At 46.3% G+C, this 19692-nt stretch overlaps 1 protein-coding gene and 1 long non-coding RNA gene across 3 annotated transcripts in view; one reads left to right on the forward strand and one right to left on the reverse strand.

Annotated features, from left to right (window-relative positions):
- Positions 1-19692, reverse strand: part of slc7a9 (solute carrier family 7 member 9) — a 109996-nt gene that overhangs the window by 14686 nt on the left and 75618 nt on the right. For both annotated transcript variants that reach the window (XR_005461793.1, XM_038806547.1), the window contains exons 8-10: positions 16466-16589; positions 6974-7077; positions 5274-5370 (exon numbers count right to left, since the gene is read on the reverse strand). Coding sequence is in view for 1 of the 2 variants with exons in the window: in XM_038806547.1 (XP_038662475.1) it covers positions 5274-5370; positions 6974-7077; positions 16466-16589 (325 nt within the window). In the remaining variant the exon portion in view is untranslated. The remainder of the gene's footprint in view (positions 1-5273; positions 5371-6973; positions 7078-16465; positions 16590-19692) is intronic.
- LOC119971255 lies at positions 3772-5726 on the forward strand. Its single transcript, XR_005461794.1, has 3 exons — positions 3772-3851; positions 4777-5026; positions 5630-5726. It is a non-coding gene; the product is annotated as an uncharacterized LOC119971255 (long non-coding RNA).

The raw sequence follows: 19692 nt of genomic DNA on the forward strand, positions 1-19692 counted from the left end.
AGTCCACGTGGTGTAGGTACACCTACAGTGCTGCTAGGGAGGCAGTTCCAGGATTTTGACCCAGCGACAGTGAAGGAACAGCGACCCATGAAGAGTTGGTGTGAACTTTGAATGTGGTGAAGGCACAAAGCGAGACGCTGAAGAGGGTGGAGGAGGCCTGGTCGAGGCACCAGGAACGGTTTGCCTCGGTGGAGGCAGAGTTGCTGCTGGTAGCGGAGACCAATAAAGGCCTGAGACTTAAAGTGGCGGACCTTGAAAATAAACCTCAGGTTAGTGGAGCAGCCAGGGGGAGCGGAGGTTCCAGAGTCAACCCAGTGTTTCACCCAAATGTTTTCTCAGCTGGTGGGAGGGTATGAAGTGTTCGCACTTCCGGAATTAGATGGAGCACATGGGGCGCTCAGCTAAAAGCCAAGATCGAATGAGCCACCACGGGCGATGAGAGGGTCTTGGAGTGAGTGAGAAGGATTTGGAATATTAACTGGGACGGGTATACTGCTTGAATATATCAAGATATTGGAACTGAGTTGGCGAAGAGGGCGAAGGCAGTATGTTATAATAAGGGCCTGAGGTTTGGACTGGTTCACCCATTGTGACTACAGGTTACAATGGATTTAAATGATCACTTTGTTGACACGCCGGAGAAAGCAGAGGCCTTCATCAGAGAAGAAAGTTTGGGCTGCTGTGAAGTGGGCTATTTCGGACTGTATGAAGGAGGGGTTTGTATGGATATATTTCTGCTGCTGTGTTTACCATTGTTTCGCTTCTGCTCTTTTGGGGGAGGGGTTCAGTTTAAAAAAGGCGATTGCTATTTGTTCCTTTTTCTCTGTTTGTCTAAGGGTGCAGACGTTCAAAATTAACGTACTGCCGAGGTTCCTCTTCCTGTTCTATACCAATCTTCATCCCCAAGGCCTTCTCCAACAGCATTGATAAAATGATCATGGCGTCTGTGTGTGGGGGGTAAGAATCCAAGAATCCCCAAATCAACACTGCAGAGGAGAAAAGTCATGGGCGATCTGACAATCCCACCACTGGGCAGCAATGCCGGAGAGAGTGATGGGATGGATACATGACCCCACCATGGAATGGTCGAGGATGGAGGAGTCTTGCTGCAAGGGAACGACCCCCTGCTGCCTTGCCACAGCAGCGCTCCCATCCCCCCCCCCCGATCAAATACACATCCTGTCCAGTGGTGGTAGCTACGCTAAAGATATGGAACCAGATGAGGCAATATGTTGGTTTGACCGAGATGCTTTCCATCTGAGGAAACCACAAACTCCCACCAGCCATGCTCGACACCACTTTGACAAAATGGAGACAGGATTGGAGGATGCCAACATTTAGGGATTTTTACATGGGAGACAGACTAACGACACTGAGCGAACTGACGGAAGACCTGGAACTACCCACACGACAGAGTTTAGTCCCCTTCAGGTGAAGCACTTTCTCCGCAAGGAGACGGCAAGATACCCCAGGGCCCCGAGAACCACATTATTTGAGGACCTGATAAACATGGACAGTAAGGAAGGAGGAAACTGCGGGAAAATCTATGGACAGCTGCTGGACAGGGCGAGACTACCAGTGGACGAAACCAGACAAAAGTGGCTGCAAATGGCTGCAACTCGGAGAGCCCACACATACTCCGCCGACTGGGTGGAGCCAGCAGGCAGGGATCTACCCCCGTACCTGTAGTGCAGGAGACTTACCGTAATACACCTCATATGCGATATATATACAACAGTGGTGACTACCACACAGGTTCTTCCCGGAGGTGGAGGATAAATGTGAATGGTGGTAGGGTGGCCCAGTCAACCACACCCACGTACTCTGGGCTTGCCCCAGACTTGTTGGGTTCTGGACAGCCTTCTTCGAGGCAATATCCAAGGTTGTGGGGGAAGAGGGTGGAGCCATGCCCGAGTGTGGCAATCTTTGGGGTATCAAAACAGCCAGAACTACACCTGGGGAAAAAGGCCAACGCTCTGGCTTTCACTTCCCTAATCACATGCTGGGGAATCCTAATCTGTTGACGATCAACAGCACCACCCACAGCTGCAGATTGGCTGGCAGACCTGGCGGAATTTCTCCATCTGGAGAAGATCAAGTACACCATCCAAGGGTCGGAGGAGGGCTTCCTCAAAGTATGGGGGCAATTTGTCAGCCTGTTCCAAGACCTGTTCGATGCCAATAGCGACTCGGGAAAGAGTGAGAGTCAGGGGAAGAGCAGATAGAAATACACAACACTAAGAGGTACAAAGGGAAGGGAAGAGGAAATAGGGAGGTACCTCAGGGGAACAACAGGAAGAAGCATGGAGGAGTGGGAGGGAGAGGGGGAAGGAGAGAGAGGGGGCAGGAAGCCCACCCTCCGCTCCCCTCCCACAAACCCACAAGACCTCAACAAAAAAACAGAAGGAAGGGGGGGAAAGGGGAAATTAGGAGCTCAGGGACACCTAGAGCGGAAGAGGAGGATGCCAAGGAAGGGTCAGGGAGGGGGAGGGCAGGGAAAGGGGAAGGGGGCAGGGAAAGTGGAAGGAGGGAGAGGATATAGCAAGAAAGATTGTAAGTACATAAGGACTGTATAAACTGTAAATATAGGACACAAAGTTTCACTCTGTAAAATTGAAAATGCCAATAAAAATACTTTAAAAACATTAGCAGTAAGCCTGACAATTGGGAGTATTTGAAAATTTAGCGAAACAGCACAGTGGGACTGAAGGAGTATTGTATTACAGTCAAAGTTTTAATTTTAAAAATTTGTTCTTAAAAGTTAATTGGCATTCATGTGACTATGTTCATCCACATTTACAGGGCGGGATTCTCCGTTTTGCCGGGGATTTCCCGACGGCCCACAATGGGAAACCCCATTGACCGGCCAGTGTACCGGAGAATCCCGCCAGCGGGTCGGGGAAGAAATGTGGGGCAGCGGGGCGGAGAATCCAGCCCACAATCTTTTGAGCCAGGGTTCAATTCTGGGATTTTGTCTTTCAGTTATAACATCAACTGGGCTCACAACAATGTTCAAAGCTGCTCCATACAACCCATAGAAACCCTAAAGTGCAGAAGGAGGCCATTCGGCCCAACGAGTCTGCACTGGCACTTGGAAAGAGACCCCTACCTAGCCCACTCCACACCCTATCCCCATAACCCCACTTAACCTGCACATCTTTGGACTGTGGGAGGAAACTGGAGCACCCGGCAGAAATCTACAGATACAGGGAGAATGTGAAAACTCCCCACAGACAGTCACCTGAGGCTGGAATTGAACCCTGGTCCCTGGCACTGTGAGGCAGCAGTGCTAACCACTGTGCCACCCTTATGTTGATAAATTTCTAGATCCCAGTGACATGAAGGGATAATGGGAATAGTGAGGGAAGATGGCATTGAGGTACAGGTCCAGCCATGATCTAGTTAAAGTACAGAACAGGCACAAGGGGCTGAATGGCCTACTCTTGCTTCTGTCTTCCTCCTTCCTCCTTCATTCATGAGTCTACAATTATAAAGCTCTCCATTCATCTTTCTGATCTGCTGCAACTTGGAGCTTTGTGATAAATGATTGTGCAATATTACATTATCTCAGCGTTTTTCAAAGTGGAGGTCACGACCCGAGGGTGGGTCGCGGGATGATGTCAAATGGGTCGCCAGAAAGTTTCCAAAAATGATCCCCAAGGATCGCTTGACCCTTTTTGCCCCATTTTTTCCCTGGGTAAATTCTCGCTGCAGTACCGTGTATGACCACAGAAGGCTGATGCAGAGACTGGTGCTGTGGACTTTCTGCCTCCCTGGGTCACTGTTACAGTCACCGCCTCCGACACAGCCTCCAGCAGCCACTTCCGTTTCTGCAGCAGCTGATCAGCCAGGTTAGTCAGCACCTGCACCTATTAAACTGAAGAGTTTGATGGAAAAAAAGTAAATTATCTTTAAATTTATTTCTCGCAGATACTCCTCTGAAGAGAGTTAGTTTCCAGCAGTGCTTTGCGTTTATTTTTGTTCCAGGTCTGGATCTCCCACCCAAAACCAAGTGACTGCCGACTGGAATATGTATCCACAAGTACCCCAGTCAGTAACCCATAGCCGGTGTACTCCCTTGTACAGGATCTAGCTCTAGCAGGAAATTCCCGTGTATCCTGTGGGGATCTCCCCACCTTTCAATTGGTCCATTGTCACAAAGCTGATTCATGTTTGCCCCATTCTGAACTCGGCTCTGGGGCGACAGGTGTGGGTTTGGGAACTCCATCCATCCCAGTCAGGGGGGGGAAATGCATCTGTTCAAGTACACAAGAAGCACAGAGTGAATGGTCACGCAAAGAGACTGACTTCAGTATTGAAATGAGGGAGCCACTCTCTGCTCACTTTCTGAGATCAGTCGCTCTCTCAGTGAGACTGACTTTGGGATTAATGGTGAGTCTCCTTCATTCCCCATCAGCCCAAAATCCAGGTGCGTTTCCAAGAATTTCCTCATTGTCCCTTCAAACACCTCAGGATTCTGCGGTATTACAAGTTATTTAGATCTCCAAATAACAACAAAAAATATAAAATATATTTTCATTTACAATTTTACATTTAATAATACAGAAGAGGCAACAATGAGCGTGTTTTGAAAAGTTACTGTGGAGAATCTATTGTGAATGTGGCGTGGGTCGTGTGAGACGGCCATTTTGTAACGTTGGTTGCTGGAAGAAAAAGTTTGAAAAACACTGAATTATCTCATTGGCCTTCGTGCTCTGATATCTCATCTAGTTATGTGGTGAAGTGCTTCATTATTTTCTTTCTCTTGTTAAGTAGACCTTGAACTGGATTCAGGATTTGGAATCTTGCCTGCATTTGGTGATGTAACATTTACAAGGTGCAACAGACCACTGATGTCCTGCCTATAAACAACAGTTTTTATGCACAACTGTTATTAACAGAATGGCACCAAAAAACCTCACTGTACAGGAGGAGGAATCCTGCCTAACTTGCCCATGAAGTGTACTGCATTTCAGAACACAACCATAAACTACAAACAGATGGCAGTTATAGCCAGTTTTCAATGGTAATGCTCCAGCTAGCTTTCATGTGTAGAATGTATAAATGTCTAATTTTCACACAATCACTACATTTTCAACAATTTCAGAGGCTGATCTAGATTGTTTATAATTTTTTTTAATGATGTTGATCTTCCATTACTGCCACTACTATGGATACACCAACGCATCTTACTTACTATCATTCTATTATTATATTAGCACATAACACTATCCTAATTTTTAAAGTTGCAAATTAAAGCATGAATCACTTACATTGAATATGAGAGCTGGCGAAGGCGTTAAACGTCTAATGTTGATGTATGACAAAATCTTAACCATGTGGCCCTCACGGGCTGTGGCAAACGTAAGTCTGTTGAGAAAAGATGAAATCAAAACAGCTCTCCAGATGTGCAAAATATTTAAGTTTCAGCTGTCAATTAATTTTAACAATCCAAAGAAAGCTTTACAGTTTGTATAGGCTGATGAGGAACATAATACATTTGTGTATCAGGGTGAGGGAGACGGTGAGTCTGTCTGTTTTCCTGTGCAATATTAGCAGAGAAGAGGAATGTTTCATTTCTTTTCAAGCCATATGTCAAACTATTTCACTTGCTTTTCCCACACAACAGATCCCACACAACAGATGCTCCCAGGGCCAGAAGCAGATGTCTGGTCGAGTCTTTGGATATGATTGAAATGGATAGTGAAACAGAGAAAAGGATTTTTTTAAAACGTGTAGAGATATATCGGAGTTGATAACTGGGAAAGGTGAAGGATACAGTTGTTTGGTAACCTCAGATCTTTACCTGATTGTTTGACAAAATGAAATTCCCTTCATTCCTAGCTGAATAAATGCACCTAATGTAGCATAAAGTGGCTGAGCTGTATTTTTTCCGTTGGTAAATTGAATAAAATATATTACGAAAGTACTCTCTCCCTTATCTTTCTGAATTGTGTAAACAGGAAGTAACCTATCCCAGTGTTACTCATCTATTACTGTCTTCATGCCGAGTTTGATTGCAGATTGTGATTGGATGTGTCAGCGAACATTTGCCTCCCGCTGTGAGTCATTGGAGAATTGCCCTGGGTAGAAGAGCGCCCTCTGACCACAACAATTAAAATTAGAATTACCAGGAAAATATCACAGAATAGAACAATAAAATTGTTACAGCACGGCACAAGGCCATTTGGCCTGTCAAGTTCATGCTGGCTCTCGGCAAATCCCACACGCCAATAAATCCTTCCTCTTCAGAAATTTGTCCTCTTTGATTTTAAAAGTCACCATTGAATCAGCTCCACCACAAACTCAGGCTGTGCATTCCTGGTCCTAACTGTGAAAAAACGTTTCTCTCATGTCACCATTAGTTCCTGTGCCATTCACCTAACACTGATGCCCTCTTGCTCCTCACTGTTCCATCAATGGGAACATTTTCTACCCATCTACTCTGTCATGAGCTCTCATGACTTTGAACACCTCTATCAAGTCACCTGTCAAACTCCTCTTTAAGGAGAACAGTCTCTCCAGTCTACCTCCAGAGGAACAGATATTAATTTGCCCATCAGAATCACAAACCCACCTCGAGTTACTTGGATCCCAGTAAATCTACACAGTTAAAATGAAAGCAGGTTTGTTCATGTGTTTGTGTTGGTTTTTGTAATATTACTGAATAAATTCCTTTCCCACACAGCATGATGGTCTTAAAAAGCCTCCCCCCAGCACACCCACCAACACCCTCTACCCTGCAAAAGTTAGCACGTCTCCATTGAAAGGGAAGGGCTTAAAAAAAAGGCAGAGCCTTGTATTTTAGACTACTGTCTTGTCTTTTTGAGAGCTAGCTCATGAATAGCATTTGCGGTAGCTTGAAAGTGGATTGCCTATTCAGACTCTCAGACAGAGAATAATGTGGCATAGTGGAACCGAAGTGGAAAATGCATCTTTGTTCTTTGTATTAATAAAAAAAAGTTTATTTTACCTGCCAGCAGTGAAACAGGAACCATTTGCAGCTCCAAAAGTAGAAAATACAACAAAGAGTGGAACTACCCAAGAGGCCGGTGTGAGGACCCGATCACCAAAAGTCTATTGCAATAAATTAATCAAGGACAATGTCACAAACTTTCCTGTTACAGTGGCATAGAATTTAGAATGAGATTTATTTTCACATGTAATTATGGTTAATGGAATGTACAGTACAGTTTGCAGCTTTAAGTACAATACTAAAACAGTGCTTAAAAAATTATAGTTCAAACAACTCATTATCAATTTATGAAGCATACTTTGAATAATTTTCCTATGAAATCATTGGCCACCTTAATGCACAGTTAGCTGAAACATCATTAAATATACTTGGGGAAGAGCCTGGAGACTGGATGAAAAAGTTGTCTATTTATATTACAGGTTTTAATAATAAAAATAATAATTAATTATTGTAACAAGTTGGCTTCAATGAAGTTACTGTGAAAAGCCCCTAGTCGCCACATTCCAGCAACTGTTCAGGGAGGCCGGTACGGGAATTGAACCGCATGATGGTCTTAAAAAGCCTCCCCCCCAGCACACCCACCAGCACCTCTACCCTGCAAATGTTAGCACATCCACATTGAAAGGGAAGGATTTTTAAAAAGCCAGAGCCCTGTTCTGGCTTTGTTCTGCATGACAAGCCGGCTGCCTAGCTCACTGTGACTACAGTTTTAATGTGACTACATGCAAATTGCTACGAGACAGTCAATATAATAATAATCCTTTATTGTCACAAGTATGAAGCTACTGTGAAAAGTCCCTAGTCGCCACATTCCTGCACCTGTTCGGGAATTGAACCTGTTGGCCTTGCATTACAAACCAACTGTCTAGCCCACTGAGCTAAACCAGCCATATCCTTGATTTAAACTAGTGAACTTCAGTTGAACTTCATAAATTGGAATGTTGGCACTGGCAGCCACAATAGTGTTGGAAAAATATTAGAGAATCTGACAACTTTTGCCATATCTTCTGCGCACGTTCTCAAATCCAGTTGATATTGGGAAGATCCAAAAATAAGTGAAGGTCATTACTGGATAATATATATTTAGATCCTGGTTATCTGTACTGACTCTCTGGAGGAACTATTTGACCTGCTTACGGGAGAAACTTTTATTGGACTTTCTTTTATTCCGAGAGCTTGTCATACAGAAACTTCACATGCTAGAAGGAAACATAATCCTGGGATGTTTCTCTGGAGGATAATAGGTTCCTATGCTCAATCCTATCGAACACTTCCATGACATTTTATACAAGAAGGAAAAGAAGATTTTTTTAAAATCAAGAAAGCTGGACAATGTTTTGTAGGTTACCAAGTAAGTAAAGTTGCCATAGACCATAGGCTGCTTTCCCCTTTGTGGGGAGGATTAGCTGATGATCATCACACCTCAGGTTGACAAGGGCGGCCTTCATGAATAACCTCAGCCAGTATGGGAATCTGAGCCCGCGCTGTTGGTCGCACTCTGTATCACGAACCAGCTGTCCAGCCAACCGAGCCAAAGTGGCCCCCAGTTAGGAGGTAACTAATCCAGTTGTGGCATAGTGGCTATGATACAAATCTCTACATGCCTATTACAATATAAAGTTATTGGAATATTAAGGTTTCACATTTTTTTACAAGGCTAACTAAATTAGAAAAATATTCTACATTTTTAGTTTAATCTTCTAATATCTCCCCCTTTACTTCTTACTCACATATGCTTTGAAGTCCAGAATTTTTCTGAACTATTACATTCAAATAGAACATAAAACATACAGTGCAGAAAGAGGCCATTCGGGCCATCGAGTCTGCACTGACCCACTTAAACCCTCACTTCCACCCTGTCCCCATAACCCAATAACCCCTCCGAACCTTTTTTTTTGGTCACTAAGGGCAATTTATCATGGCCAATCCACCTAACCTGCACATCTTTGGAGTGTGGGAGGAAACTGGAGCACCTGGAGGAAACCCACGCACACATGGGGAGAACATGCAGACGCCACACAGACAGTGACCCAACGGGGAATCGAACCTGGGACCTTGGCGCTGTGAAGCCACAGTGCTATCCACGTGTGCTACCGTGCTGCCCATGTAGAATGTTACTTTTCATCGTGAATTTCAACACTTTATATGGATTTCAGCCAATCAATATTTGAATAAATTTGACTACCTGCACATGAGGAACTTGTTTCTATATTGCATTGAGCTTTGTGACTTGGGGAATCTTGATCAAGAAACATGGGTACACTTATGCATGATTGTTTCAGGTTGAATTTAATTCAGCTATGACCATGAGGCCCAAGTTTTTAAAAATAAATTTAAAGTTCCCAATTCTTTTTTTCCTATTAAGGAGCAATTTAGTATGGTCAATTCACCTACCCTGCACATCTTTGTGTTGTGGGGGTGAGACCCACACAAACCCAGGAAGAATGTGCAAACTCCACATGGACAGTGACCCGGAGCCGGGATCGAACCTGGGTCCGCAGTGCTGTGAGGCAGCAGTGCTAACCATTGCGCCACCGTGCCACCTGTCAGACCCATGTTTGATATGTTCATCACGCCTTTACCATAGATTTTATACTGGGGACTATTTGTACATATGAAAGTATAGATTTAAATATAAAAGGGTATTGATATGTTGGCAAGTTGACTCTGATTGGTCAGGCTATATATGTTCATATCCATCAACCTGATCTCTACAGGCAAAAGGAATATGTTAAGGCATTGTGCCTTTTTATATTTGAACAAAAATGTAGGGGTGATAGTTTCCCGTTGCATTCTCCATGGCAGCACCTCAACCAATCAGAGTCAATTTACAGTGTAGGTTATTGCTCCCTTTGAAATTACCATTCTTGTTCCTGTCCTGATGAGTACCAGATAAAAAGTTTTGACAACATGACTCTTTGCCCAGCAATACTCAAGTTCTGTACAGTCAACTACCATTGTCCACGGGGATCCATTCCTGCAAAATCTCGTAAATGGTGCAATTGCAAACAGTGAACACACGCATGCACAGAGGTGGTGCATCTGCAATGCATGCTTTCTACGTGGGAACAGTGAGAGTTTAACAGCCTAACAGTTTAACATGGAGTCTAAATTGCGGTTGGGTGAAGATTTGGGGTAGTGATTCAGTGTACACATGCTCACAGATAAACATATAATCTGAGTTGATTGTACTACTGAGCAACAATAAATAAAGTAGCCAGTTGTCAAATGATATTTTTGATGATAGGGAAAACATTGGGCTAAACTCCCTGCCTTATGCCACTGGCAGCAAAGTTACCAATGAGGCGGAGAACCCAGCGTTGTGAAGAAAATGGGATTGGCTACAGGTGCCGACCCATTTCCGATGCTCTGGGCTCCCTGCTGGTGTCGGGATTGAAATTTGCTCCCAGTGCCAGCTGGAGGATGCAAATGGTTCATTAAGATTCATTTGCACCCACTCAGCAGGCCGGGCACCATATTCTCTGGGCCCACGTGATTCTCCAGTCCTCTGGGTCGGGAATCATATGGGCAAGAATTACTACTGGTCCTGATAAACGTGGCCAAGGGGGTAACTTGTTAAGGGAGTTTCCCCCAAACTCTATCCAAGGACCCCCTTCCCCCCACAATGCAAGACCCTTGCCCACCCCACACCCACCAGACAACCCGCACCAGAGACCCCCCCAAATGAAGAGACTCCCCAGAAACCTCCTAAATAAAGGACTGCCACAGAGACCCCCTAAATAAGGAACCCCACCCAGAGACCCCCTAAATAAAGAGACCTCCCACAGACTCCCTTTAAATAAATGGACCAGTTCAAACACATTTAAGTGCTGTCAAGTTCTAGCTGACCAATTTAACATCACTCAACTGTGAATGGAGGTGATTGGAAAGCACTTAATTCTGTTTGAAGTGGTCCAGGAGCTGTTAATCAAAGATTGATGTGTCTAAATATTGCGGTTGGAGCACTTCAGTTACTAAACCGCAAAGGAAGATGAATGGAGCAGTGCTGACTGTTGTGGTATGTGGAAGCTGCCAATCAGCCTAGTAAAATCGCTATCAAAGAGAAATCAATGAATGGCTTGCAGATCAAAGATCTGAGCGGGTTTAAACACAGCTGACTGGGATTCCCTTTCCAGGGATTGACAGGTGTTGCTTCCTGTTTCTGAGCTAGGTATTGCCCAGGTCAGTGTTAAAGCAATAATTTGTTTCACTGCCCCTGTCTGGATTGCTCACGGAGTCCTTCTGGGGGAGTCCTGACAGGGGTCACTTTTCTGGGGGTCTGTGGGAGGGGTGTCCTTATTTAGGGGGCCCAAATGGGAGGGGTCTCTTTATTTAGGCAGTCTTTGAGAGGGGGTTTCTTATTCAACGGTGTCTGAGGATCCCTTTATTTAGGGGGTCTATGGGGGGGGGGGCATTATTGAGGGGGTCTCTAAAGTGCAGGGGAATGGGATTAATTAATTAATCCTCTTTTATATCATCTTTTTATTTTGGGGACATTTAAAAAAAAGTTTTGTCGCCCTCTTACCATGGGTGGGATTCTCCATTGGCTGATGCCAAAATCAGGAAACGTGATTGGGTGGAGAATAGTTTCTGACGACAAAATTGCGGTACGCGGCAATTTGACGCCAAATCGCAATTCCCGTCACCTTGACAATGGTGTCAATGCCGTCCGGAACCCACGTACAGTAAACACAATTTACATATCACTAGCGGGCCTGACCCAGTATTCTCCGGGGCTTCCGATGGGCCAAGTTCCTGACGCCGCGGTTCACTTGGCTTTTAAAAATCGTGAAACTGGTGTTGTGGCTGCTGAGGGAGAGAGAGGGGTGCAGAGAGTATCCAACATCGCCATAGTTTGCTGGGGGGGGGGCTTCTACCAGAGTCGGAGGGAGTAGCAGGGGGTAGCCAGGAAGTGGGCTGTGGGGTCGTGGTGGACAGGCACGGAACACTAGTCCGCAGCCAGAAAGGCAGCCATGCAGCTGGGCACTGCTGACACCCCCCCCCCCCCCCCCCCGTGAACTTAAGGCCATGGGTCATATAGGTGTCCCCCAGGCCACCCCCCCCCTCCCCCCCGGGTGCCCTCTGGCCCCAGCCGACCCATCAGCTGTATGGGCACGCTCCAGCACAACCAGTGTCATCTTGTTGGCTGGATTTAATGAGTGTGGTGATTGTAATGTGTATGTGCAGCTGCAGTTTGTCAGCCTCCTGAGTGTCGATCACGGACCCGGCGAATCCTGCACAGTTTTACATTGGAATCGATTGTGTTCCAGGGGGCGCCGGTATCAGCCCCTCCACAGTTGCTGAATTGTTCCAGATACGGCACCAGTTTTGCAGTTGTGAAAGTCCATGAATTATGCCCCTGCGTCAACACATAGGGCGGGATTCTCCGATCGCTGATGCTGAAATTGCGTTCGATGATCGGCCAGAGAATCCATTTTTACACCAAAATCGGGGGCGGCACCGTATATCCGATGCTCCGACCCCCTCAAAAACAGCATACGCATGCCTTCGGGAGGGCCTCAGGACGCCACCCGAGGCCCTCCCCTGTTGCTCCGCCCCCGATGGGCCGACTTCCTGATGGTGTTGGTGGCTTGTCCTTTCACTTTTTGTAAACGTGGTGTGGCGGCTGCGGACTGTCGAGTGCTGCCACAGTTGGGGGGCGTGGGGGGGGGGAGCCGTTCCGCTGGCAAGTGGGCTTCGGCAGTGTCTGGGAGGGGTCTGATGGGGGTTGGTCTGGGGGTGGCGAGGGGAGTTACAGGGGGGCATTTTTTAGCAGGCCATGTCCGCACACGGCCGGCACCATGTTGTACGGCACAGGTTATTCTTCTGCCGTTTTTGGTGCCTCTCACCGGTCCCAGAATCAGAGAGCGTTCGGCACCGATTTTGGCATCGTAAAATGCCCGCGAATTCTCTGTTTGAGCCGGCACATTAGCCTCTGAAACAGAGAATTCAGCCCTTAGTCTGAGAAAGGTAGAATCCCACCCCCGCATACCTTCCCCAAAGTAACATAAAAATCAAACATTGTTTTTTTTTCATCACTGTGTATTTCCAAATCTACTGAACACTCCATTTACTTTCTTCACAGTAAGTGCTTAGGACCTCGACTACAGTCAGGTGATGGTAATAGTAATGTTGCTTCTGAGAACTTGACCTTTAATTTTTCAATATTGTTTCATCAAATATTACCCAATCACTTAGGCCAAGTTATTAACTTTTTGTAATGATGTGGAGATGCCGGCATTGGACTGAGGTGAGCACAGTAAGAAGTCTTACAACACCAGGTTAAAGTCCAACATGTTTGTTTCAAACACGAGCTTTCAGAGCACTGCTCCTTCCTCAGATTAATGGAGCTAACTTTTTGTAGATAAGTACTTGGATAATTACAAACAACTTCCCACTAGATGGTAATGCTTTTATCTCTTTTGATCACGGTCTCATTCAATGGCCAACAATACTTGCTGTAGGCAGACATGTCCCTTATTATCGGAAGTCTTTCTGCTCTAGCAGAGTGTATGATGCAGGAACTAATAATCATTCTATTTACAGTACTACTGGTGGATTAAACACTGTTCACATCTGCCAGGCATGGAATAGAAGGCATGGTCTGCGGTTATTTAATTCTTGCTTTATTTTGAAAGCTGATCTCAAATAAAAATCTGTGATCCTTTAACATAAATACTTTACATGGAATTGTATATGAGGTACAACTGGAGTTACCCTGTTGCCAAGCCTCACAGCCCAATGATTTAGCTGGCCAAAACAGCTAAATTACCGGATCAGATAAGGTTATGGAAAAAAGAAAACCAATCTCACTTGAGTCGAAAACATCTAAGATTGGCAGACAACTCAACAGTTAAAACAATGTTTTGTGTGATGAATACTAATAACATGCTTTATCGTGAGGCTTGGCAACAGGGTAATTCCAGTTGTACCTCTTATACAATTCCTTCTAAAGTATTTATGTTAAAGGATCACAGTTTTTAGATGAGACCAGCTTTCAAAATAAAGCAAGAATTAAATAACTGCAGACCATGCCTTCTATTCGATTAATTTCTTTGGAGTAACACATAATTGGTTTGAAGTAGGAAAACAGATGGTTTTTAAACATTATCAAAGACACAATGGGATTATTCATAAATTTAGAGCAACTGATGACTGTTTCACAGCCAACCATTTGTTTCTACACCGTAATCCGTGTATTAAACCAAGACACAGTTTAGAGACACAAATTCCCAGACAAACACATTCCTCACCTAAATATGACGGCATGTCGTGTTTTTCTCTGTGACGGAGGCATTCCTTTGAAAAGCAGCAATGATATCAAATAGAATGAGATGGCGCGGCTCACTGAGGTTGAACTGTACCATCTCATTACTGCAATGATTGAAACACCGTCAGAACAGATCACTTTTCTCAAGTAACCCACAGTGAGCCACTTCTGTCTTAATTCTTTAAAAATGATGGGTGGGATTCTCTGCCCCGTCGCACCCATTTTCCGGTGCAGTTTGCACATCCTCCCCGTGTCTGAGTCGGTTTCCTCCGGGTGCTCCGGTTTCCTCCCACAGTCCAAGGATGTGCAGGTTAGGTGGGTTGGCCATGCTAAATTGCTCCTCAGGGTGGGGTCGTTGGAATAGGTTGGGGAATTGGGCCCAGGTAGATGGTCTTTTGAAGGGTCTGTGCAGACTCGATGGGCTGAATGGCCTCCTTCTGCACATTCGGTATTCTATGAACTGCCAGGTGCCAAAATAGGCTGCTATGAGGCTCCCCTCATGGTCTGAGGTTTCAGCCCAGTTGTCGTAAACATAAGCACTCACTCCTCACTTCCTACCCGCTCCCCTGTGCTTGTATGCCAATGTGCCAACCCATGTCCCCACCTATCCCCAATGACTATATACCTTCCATGCCAATCCATGTTACCCATTCCATTGTCCCTTATAGCCACATCTCCTGACCCCTCACCCATCCCCACAGTCCCTTATAGATCCTGTGCCAACTCATGCCAAATAGTATGAACACATAAGCCACCACCCACCACACTTTGCTCTTATACACTCCATGTTAGCTCATTCAGTAGCCACCATAGGCAGTTCTCAGGAGCCATGCTGAGAATAAATCAAATCAAATTATAAATATCTATTACAGATTTCATTACATACAAAAGTCCCATATTCATGAATGTCCATTCAATCCATATAAATATCCTCAAGTACCTAAAGACTTATTTAAAAAAAATGTTAGGATACCAGACAAGACCCAACCATTTTTTAGAATACCGAACAAGCATCCCAAACAGCTTTTTGTTGGACTTACTATCTGCATCTTCCACTAATTCCAATTAAGCAAATCAATACAGTTTAAATGGCACTTATAAATAAAGTTAACAAGACAGGTTACTTGCTTATATATGTAGAGACCTTTGGAGAGAGTTCCTTCCAAGAGTGGATTCAGTACACTTCTGACTTCTCAGACTAACTGCTGTTCAATTAAAAATCTTATAACAGACTGACAAACCACAGACAGACCTGGCTCCTCCTATTAGTATCCCAATAAGTTCAATGACCTGCTTAGCTAGGACTAGACACAATCCCTCATAAATTATCTACACTCCAGGAAAATAAAATATAAACAATGTTCCATTAGACCTTTATCTGTAACAGAGTAAGTGGTTGGAATGAATGATCACTTAAAACTCTTTTATTAAAGCTTTAACAGACATACTGCCTGTATGCATTTTGAAAAAGCGTTTCAATAACATTACTGTCACAAAATATAAAATATAACATTTATCACAATTTGTATTTATAATCACACATCAACGACAGCTTATATATGAATAACTTCTTTGAAGCTGTCAAACAAACAGTGAACTTACATCTGTGTTAATGATAGCTTGTGAGAAACAGCTAAACATTAATAATGCTTTGATGATAACACTTATTGTTATGTCAAGAGACAGTTTTGAAATTGTCAGAATAGATTTTTTTTGACTCGCAAATGGGCTAGTAGTTTTTCTCTACATATTTTTAAAGGGCTGGCCATTTAAACAACTTTACAGCTTGACAGTGTACAGACTGCATTGGCCCTTCAAGAGTATTTATGACCCCCTTCGAGATTATTTATGACCAATCTAAAGCTTTATAACTCCCTCACTGTGGGATACGCTCCATGAACTTAACACACATGGCCTTTGCAGAGTCTGAGTTTACTGCATTTGGCGTCACACCTCTTTTCTTTTCTCTTACTGGCAAAAATGGGATCTGTCAGCAATGAGGGCAGGATTTCCAGAGCTGGGTCCCATCCATTATTTTAAGATCGCCGTGGTCTCTAGTACTCCATGAAATTCCAGCTGCCTATACTTACAAACCTTTGAAACCTTACAGTTGACTGTACATTTGAAATAATATGTTTGGAAAGAATTTCACAATCTAGTTCAGCACCTCTTTTATTTATACAACTTGAGGATTGATTAACAGTTAAAGAAATACTCACCACTGCAACAGCAGAGGACTGCAGAAGTTCTGCGGGAGTCATTATGGTGAAATATGCAACATTAACCAGGATGTAACAAACAGTGACTAAAGGAATACCAATGATGATAGAGAGTGGTAAATTTCTGCCAAACAAAGATTATCAATAATTAAAAACTTCAAACTTTGCAAATTATTCCCTTACACAACTCAAAACAATATTGCCAAGAAAGTTCTCTTGCGCATTTTAATCAACGACAAAATATTTTTCTACATGAGGCACTCCACAAGAAGTGGCAGGAACGCTTCGAGGAGCTTGATCACCGCATGAGGCGGAGAAATCTGCGGATCTTGGGCCTTGCGGAGGGGCTGGAGGGGTCGGACCTGACAACCTATGTGGCTACGATGCTGAACTCGCTAGTGGGGGCCGGGTCTTTCCATCTGCCCTTGGAGCTGGAGGGAGAACACAGAGTACTGGCCAGGAGGCCTAAGGAGAATGAACCCCCGAGTGCGGTGCTGGTGAGGTTCCACCGGTTCAGTGATCGGGACTGCGTGCTGCGCTGGGCTAAGAAGGTGAAGAGCAGCAATTGGGAGAATGGGGTAGTACGGATCTACCAGGATTGGAGTGCGGAGGTGGCTAAGCGGCGGTCCAGATTTAATCGGACGAAAGAGGTGCTTTACAAGAAAAAGATAAAGTTCGGAATGTTGCAGCCTGCGCGCCTGTGGGTAACTTATTCGGACCGGCATTATTATTTCGGTTCCCCAGAGGAGGCGTGGGCGTTCGTGCGGACGGAGAAACTGGACTTGAACTAGGGGTTGGGGGTTGCGGGGTCGGTTGTAATACTTTATTGCTGGATTCTGCTGTTGCTGTGTTCTCTTTTTGTGTACTTTTGCAATTTTGATATGGTTATTTATGGGGGTGTTGTTCTGTTATATGTTTTTGCTGTGGGGCATTGTTTGAGTTTTGTATCTTGCGGGGAGGGTTGGGGGGGTTTGTTGTATTCTATGTCGGGTTGGGGGTATGGAGTGGGGCTGGTATTTGGGAGCTGGGTCAGAAGGGTGTGGTGGGGCAGTGCGAAAGCGCGGGCTTTCCTCTGGTTTCCCGCGCTGCGGGGTGGAGACGATGACGGGGGAGGCGGGGCCTTAACTGGTTCTTCCCCACGCTGAAGCGGTGCCTGGAGGAGGGATAGATTGGGGGATGATCCCACTTTGGGAGGGGTCGGGTTATTGGCGGGAGTTTCCGGGGTCAGCAGAAGTTAGCTGACCCACGGAAGTACAATGGAGGACGGTTTGCGGCTAGGAGGGTTCCTAGCCTGGGGGGGAAGGGAGGGGGGGGGAAAGGGGAATACCGGGTTGCTGCTGGTAGGGTCAGGAAGGAGCTGGTGGGGGCTGGGGGGACAGAGGTGAGGTGTTGTCGCTGTGGGGATTGGGTCGGGCAGGGGGTGCTGGCCTGGGGCGGGCAGTCGACGGGCTATGGCTAGTCGACAGGTGAGGGGGGCGGGAGGCCCTCTGATCCGGTTGGTCACTTGGAATGCGAGAGGGTTGAATGGGCCGGTGAAGCGGTCGAGGGTACTTGCTCATCTGAAGGGGCTAAAGGCAGATGTGGCAATGCTTCAGGAGACCCACCTGAAGGTGGTGGACCAGGTCCGTCTGAGGAAGGGATGGGTGGGGCAGGTTTTCCACTCTGGGTTGGATGTGAGGAACCGGGGAGTGGCGATTCTGGTGGGGAAAAATGTGTTGTTTGAGGCATCGGAGGTGGTGGCGGATAAGGGGGGTAGGTATGTTATGGTTAGGGGCAGGTGACAAGGAGAGAAGGTGGTACTGGCTAGTGTGTATGCCCCAAATTGGGACAATGCGGGCTTTATGAGGCGTATGTAGGGACGGGTCCCGGATCTGGAGGCGGGAGGTCTGATCATGGGGGGGGGGGGGGGACTTCAATACGGTGTTGGATCCTTCACTGGATCGGTCCAGCTCTAGGACGGGTAGGAGGCCGGCAGCGGCCAAGGTACTGAGCGGGTTTATGGACCAGATGGGTGGGGTGGATCCATGGAGGTTTGTGAGGCCGAGGGCACGGGAGTACTCTTTCTTCTCCCACGTACATAGGGTCTACTCTGGGATAGACTTCTTCGTGGTGAGTAGGGGACTGATTCCGAGAGTGGAGGAGGCCGTGTATTCGGCCATTGCAATCTCCGACCACGCTCTGCATTGGATAGAGTTGGACATGGGGGAGGTGCGGGACCAGCGCCCGTTGTGGCAGTTGGATGTGGGGTTGCTGGCGGTGGAGGAGGTGTGTAGGAGGGTCCGGGCAAGTATTGAGGGGTACCTCGAGGTGAATGATACGGGGGAGGTTCAGGTGGGGATAGTCTGGGAAGCCCTGAAGGCAGTGATTCGTGGGGAGCTGATATCCATCCGGGCACACAGCGAGAGGAGTGAGAGGGATAGACTGGTGGGAAAGATGCTGGAGGTAGACAGGAGGTATGCAGAGGCACCAGAGGAGGGACTGTTGGGGGAGAGGCGCAGCCTGCAGGCTAAATTTGATTTGCTGACCACTAGAAAGGCGGAGGCACAGTGGAGGAAGGCACAAGGGGCAGTGTACGAACATGGTGAAAAGGCGAGTAGGATGCTGGCTCATCAGCTTCGCAAGCGGGATGCGGCTAAGGAAATTGCTGGAGTGAGAGACAAGAGTGGGAATGTGGTGCGGAAGGGGGTAGAGGTGAATGAGGTCTTCAAGGACTTTTACGGGGAACTGTACCGGTCGGAGCCAACGGGGGAGAGGGGGGGAATGGAGAGGTTCCTCGACGGGCTATCTTTCCCGAAGGTTCAGGAGGAGAAGGTGGAGGGGTTGGGTGCGCCGATTGAGCTGGAGGAGCTAGTTAAGGGGATCGAGCAGATGCAGTCAGGGAAGGCACCGGGGCCGGATGGGTTCCCGGTGGAATTTTATAAAAAGTTTGTGGACCTAGTGGGCCCCTTGCTGGTGCGGACACTTAATGAAACGTGGGAAGGGGGGACTTTGCCCCCGACGATGTCGCGGGCACTGATCTCGTTAATTTTAAAGAGGGACAAGGACCACCAGCAGTGTGGTTCATACAGGCCCATATCTCTCCTTAATGTGGATGCCAAGCTGCTGGCAAAAATCCTGGCCACCAGGATAGAGGACTGTGTGCCAGGGGTTGTACACGAGGACCAGACAGGTTTTGTGAAGGGAAGGCAGCTGAACACGAATGTGCGGAGAGTGGTGAATGTCATCAT

This window comes from Scyliorhinus canicula, chromosome 9 (genome assembly GCF_902713615.1).
Source record: "Scyliorhinus canicula chromosome 9, sScyCan1.1, whole genome shotgun sequence".
Taxonomy (NCBI): Eukaryota; Metazoa; Chordata; class Chondrichthyes; order Carcharhiniformes; family Scyliorhinidae; genus Scyliorhinus; species Scyliorhinus canicula.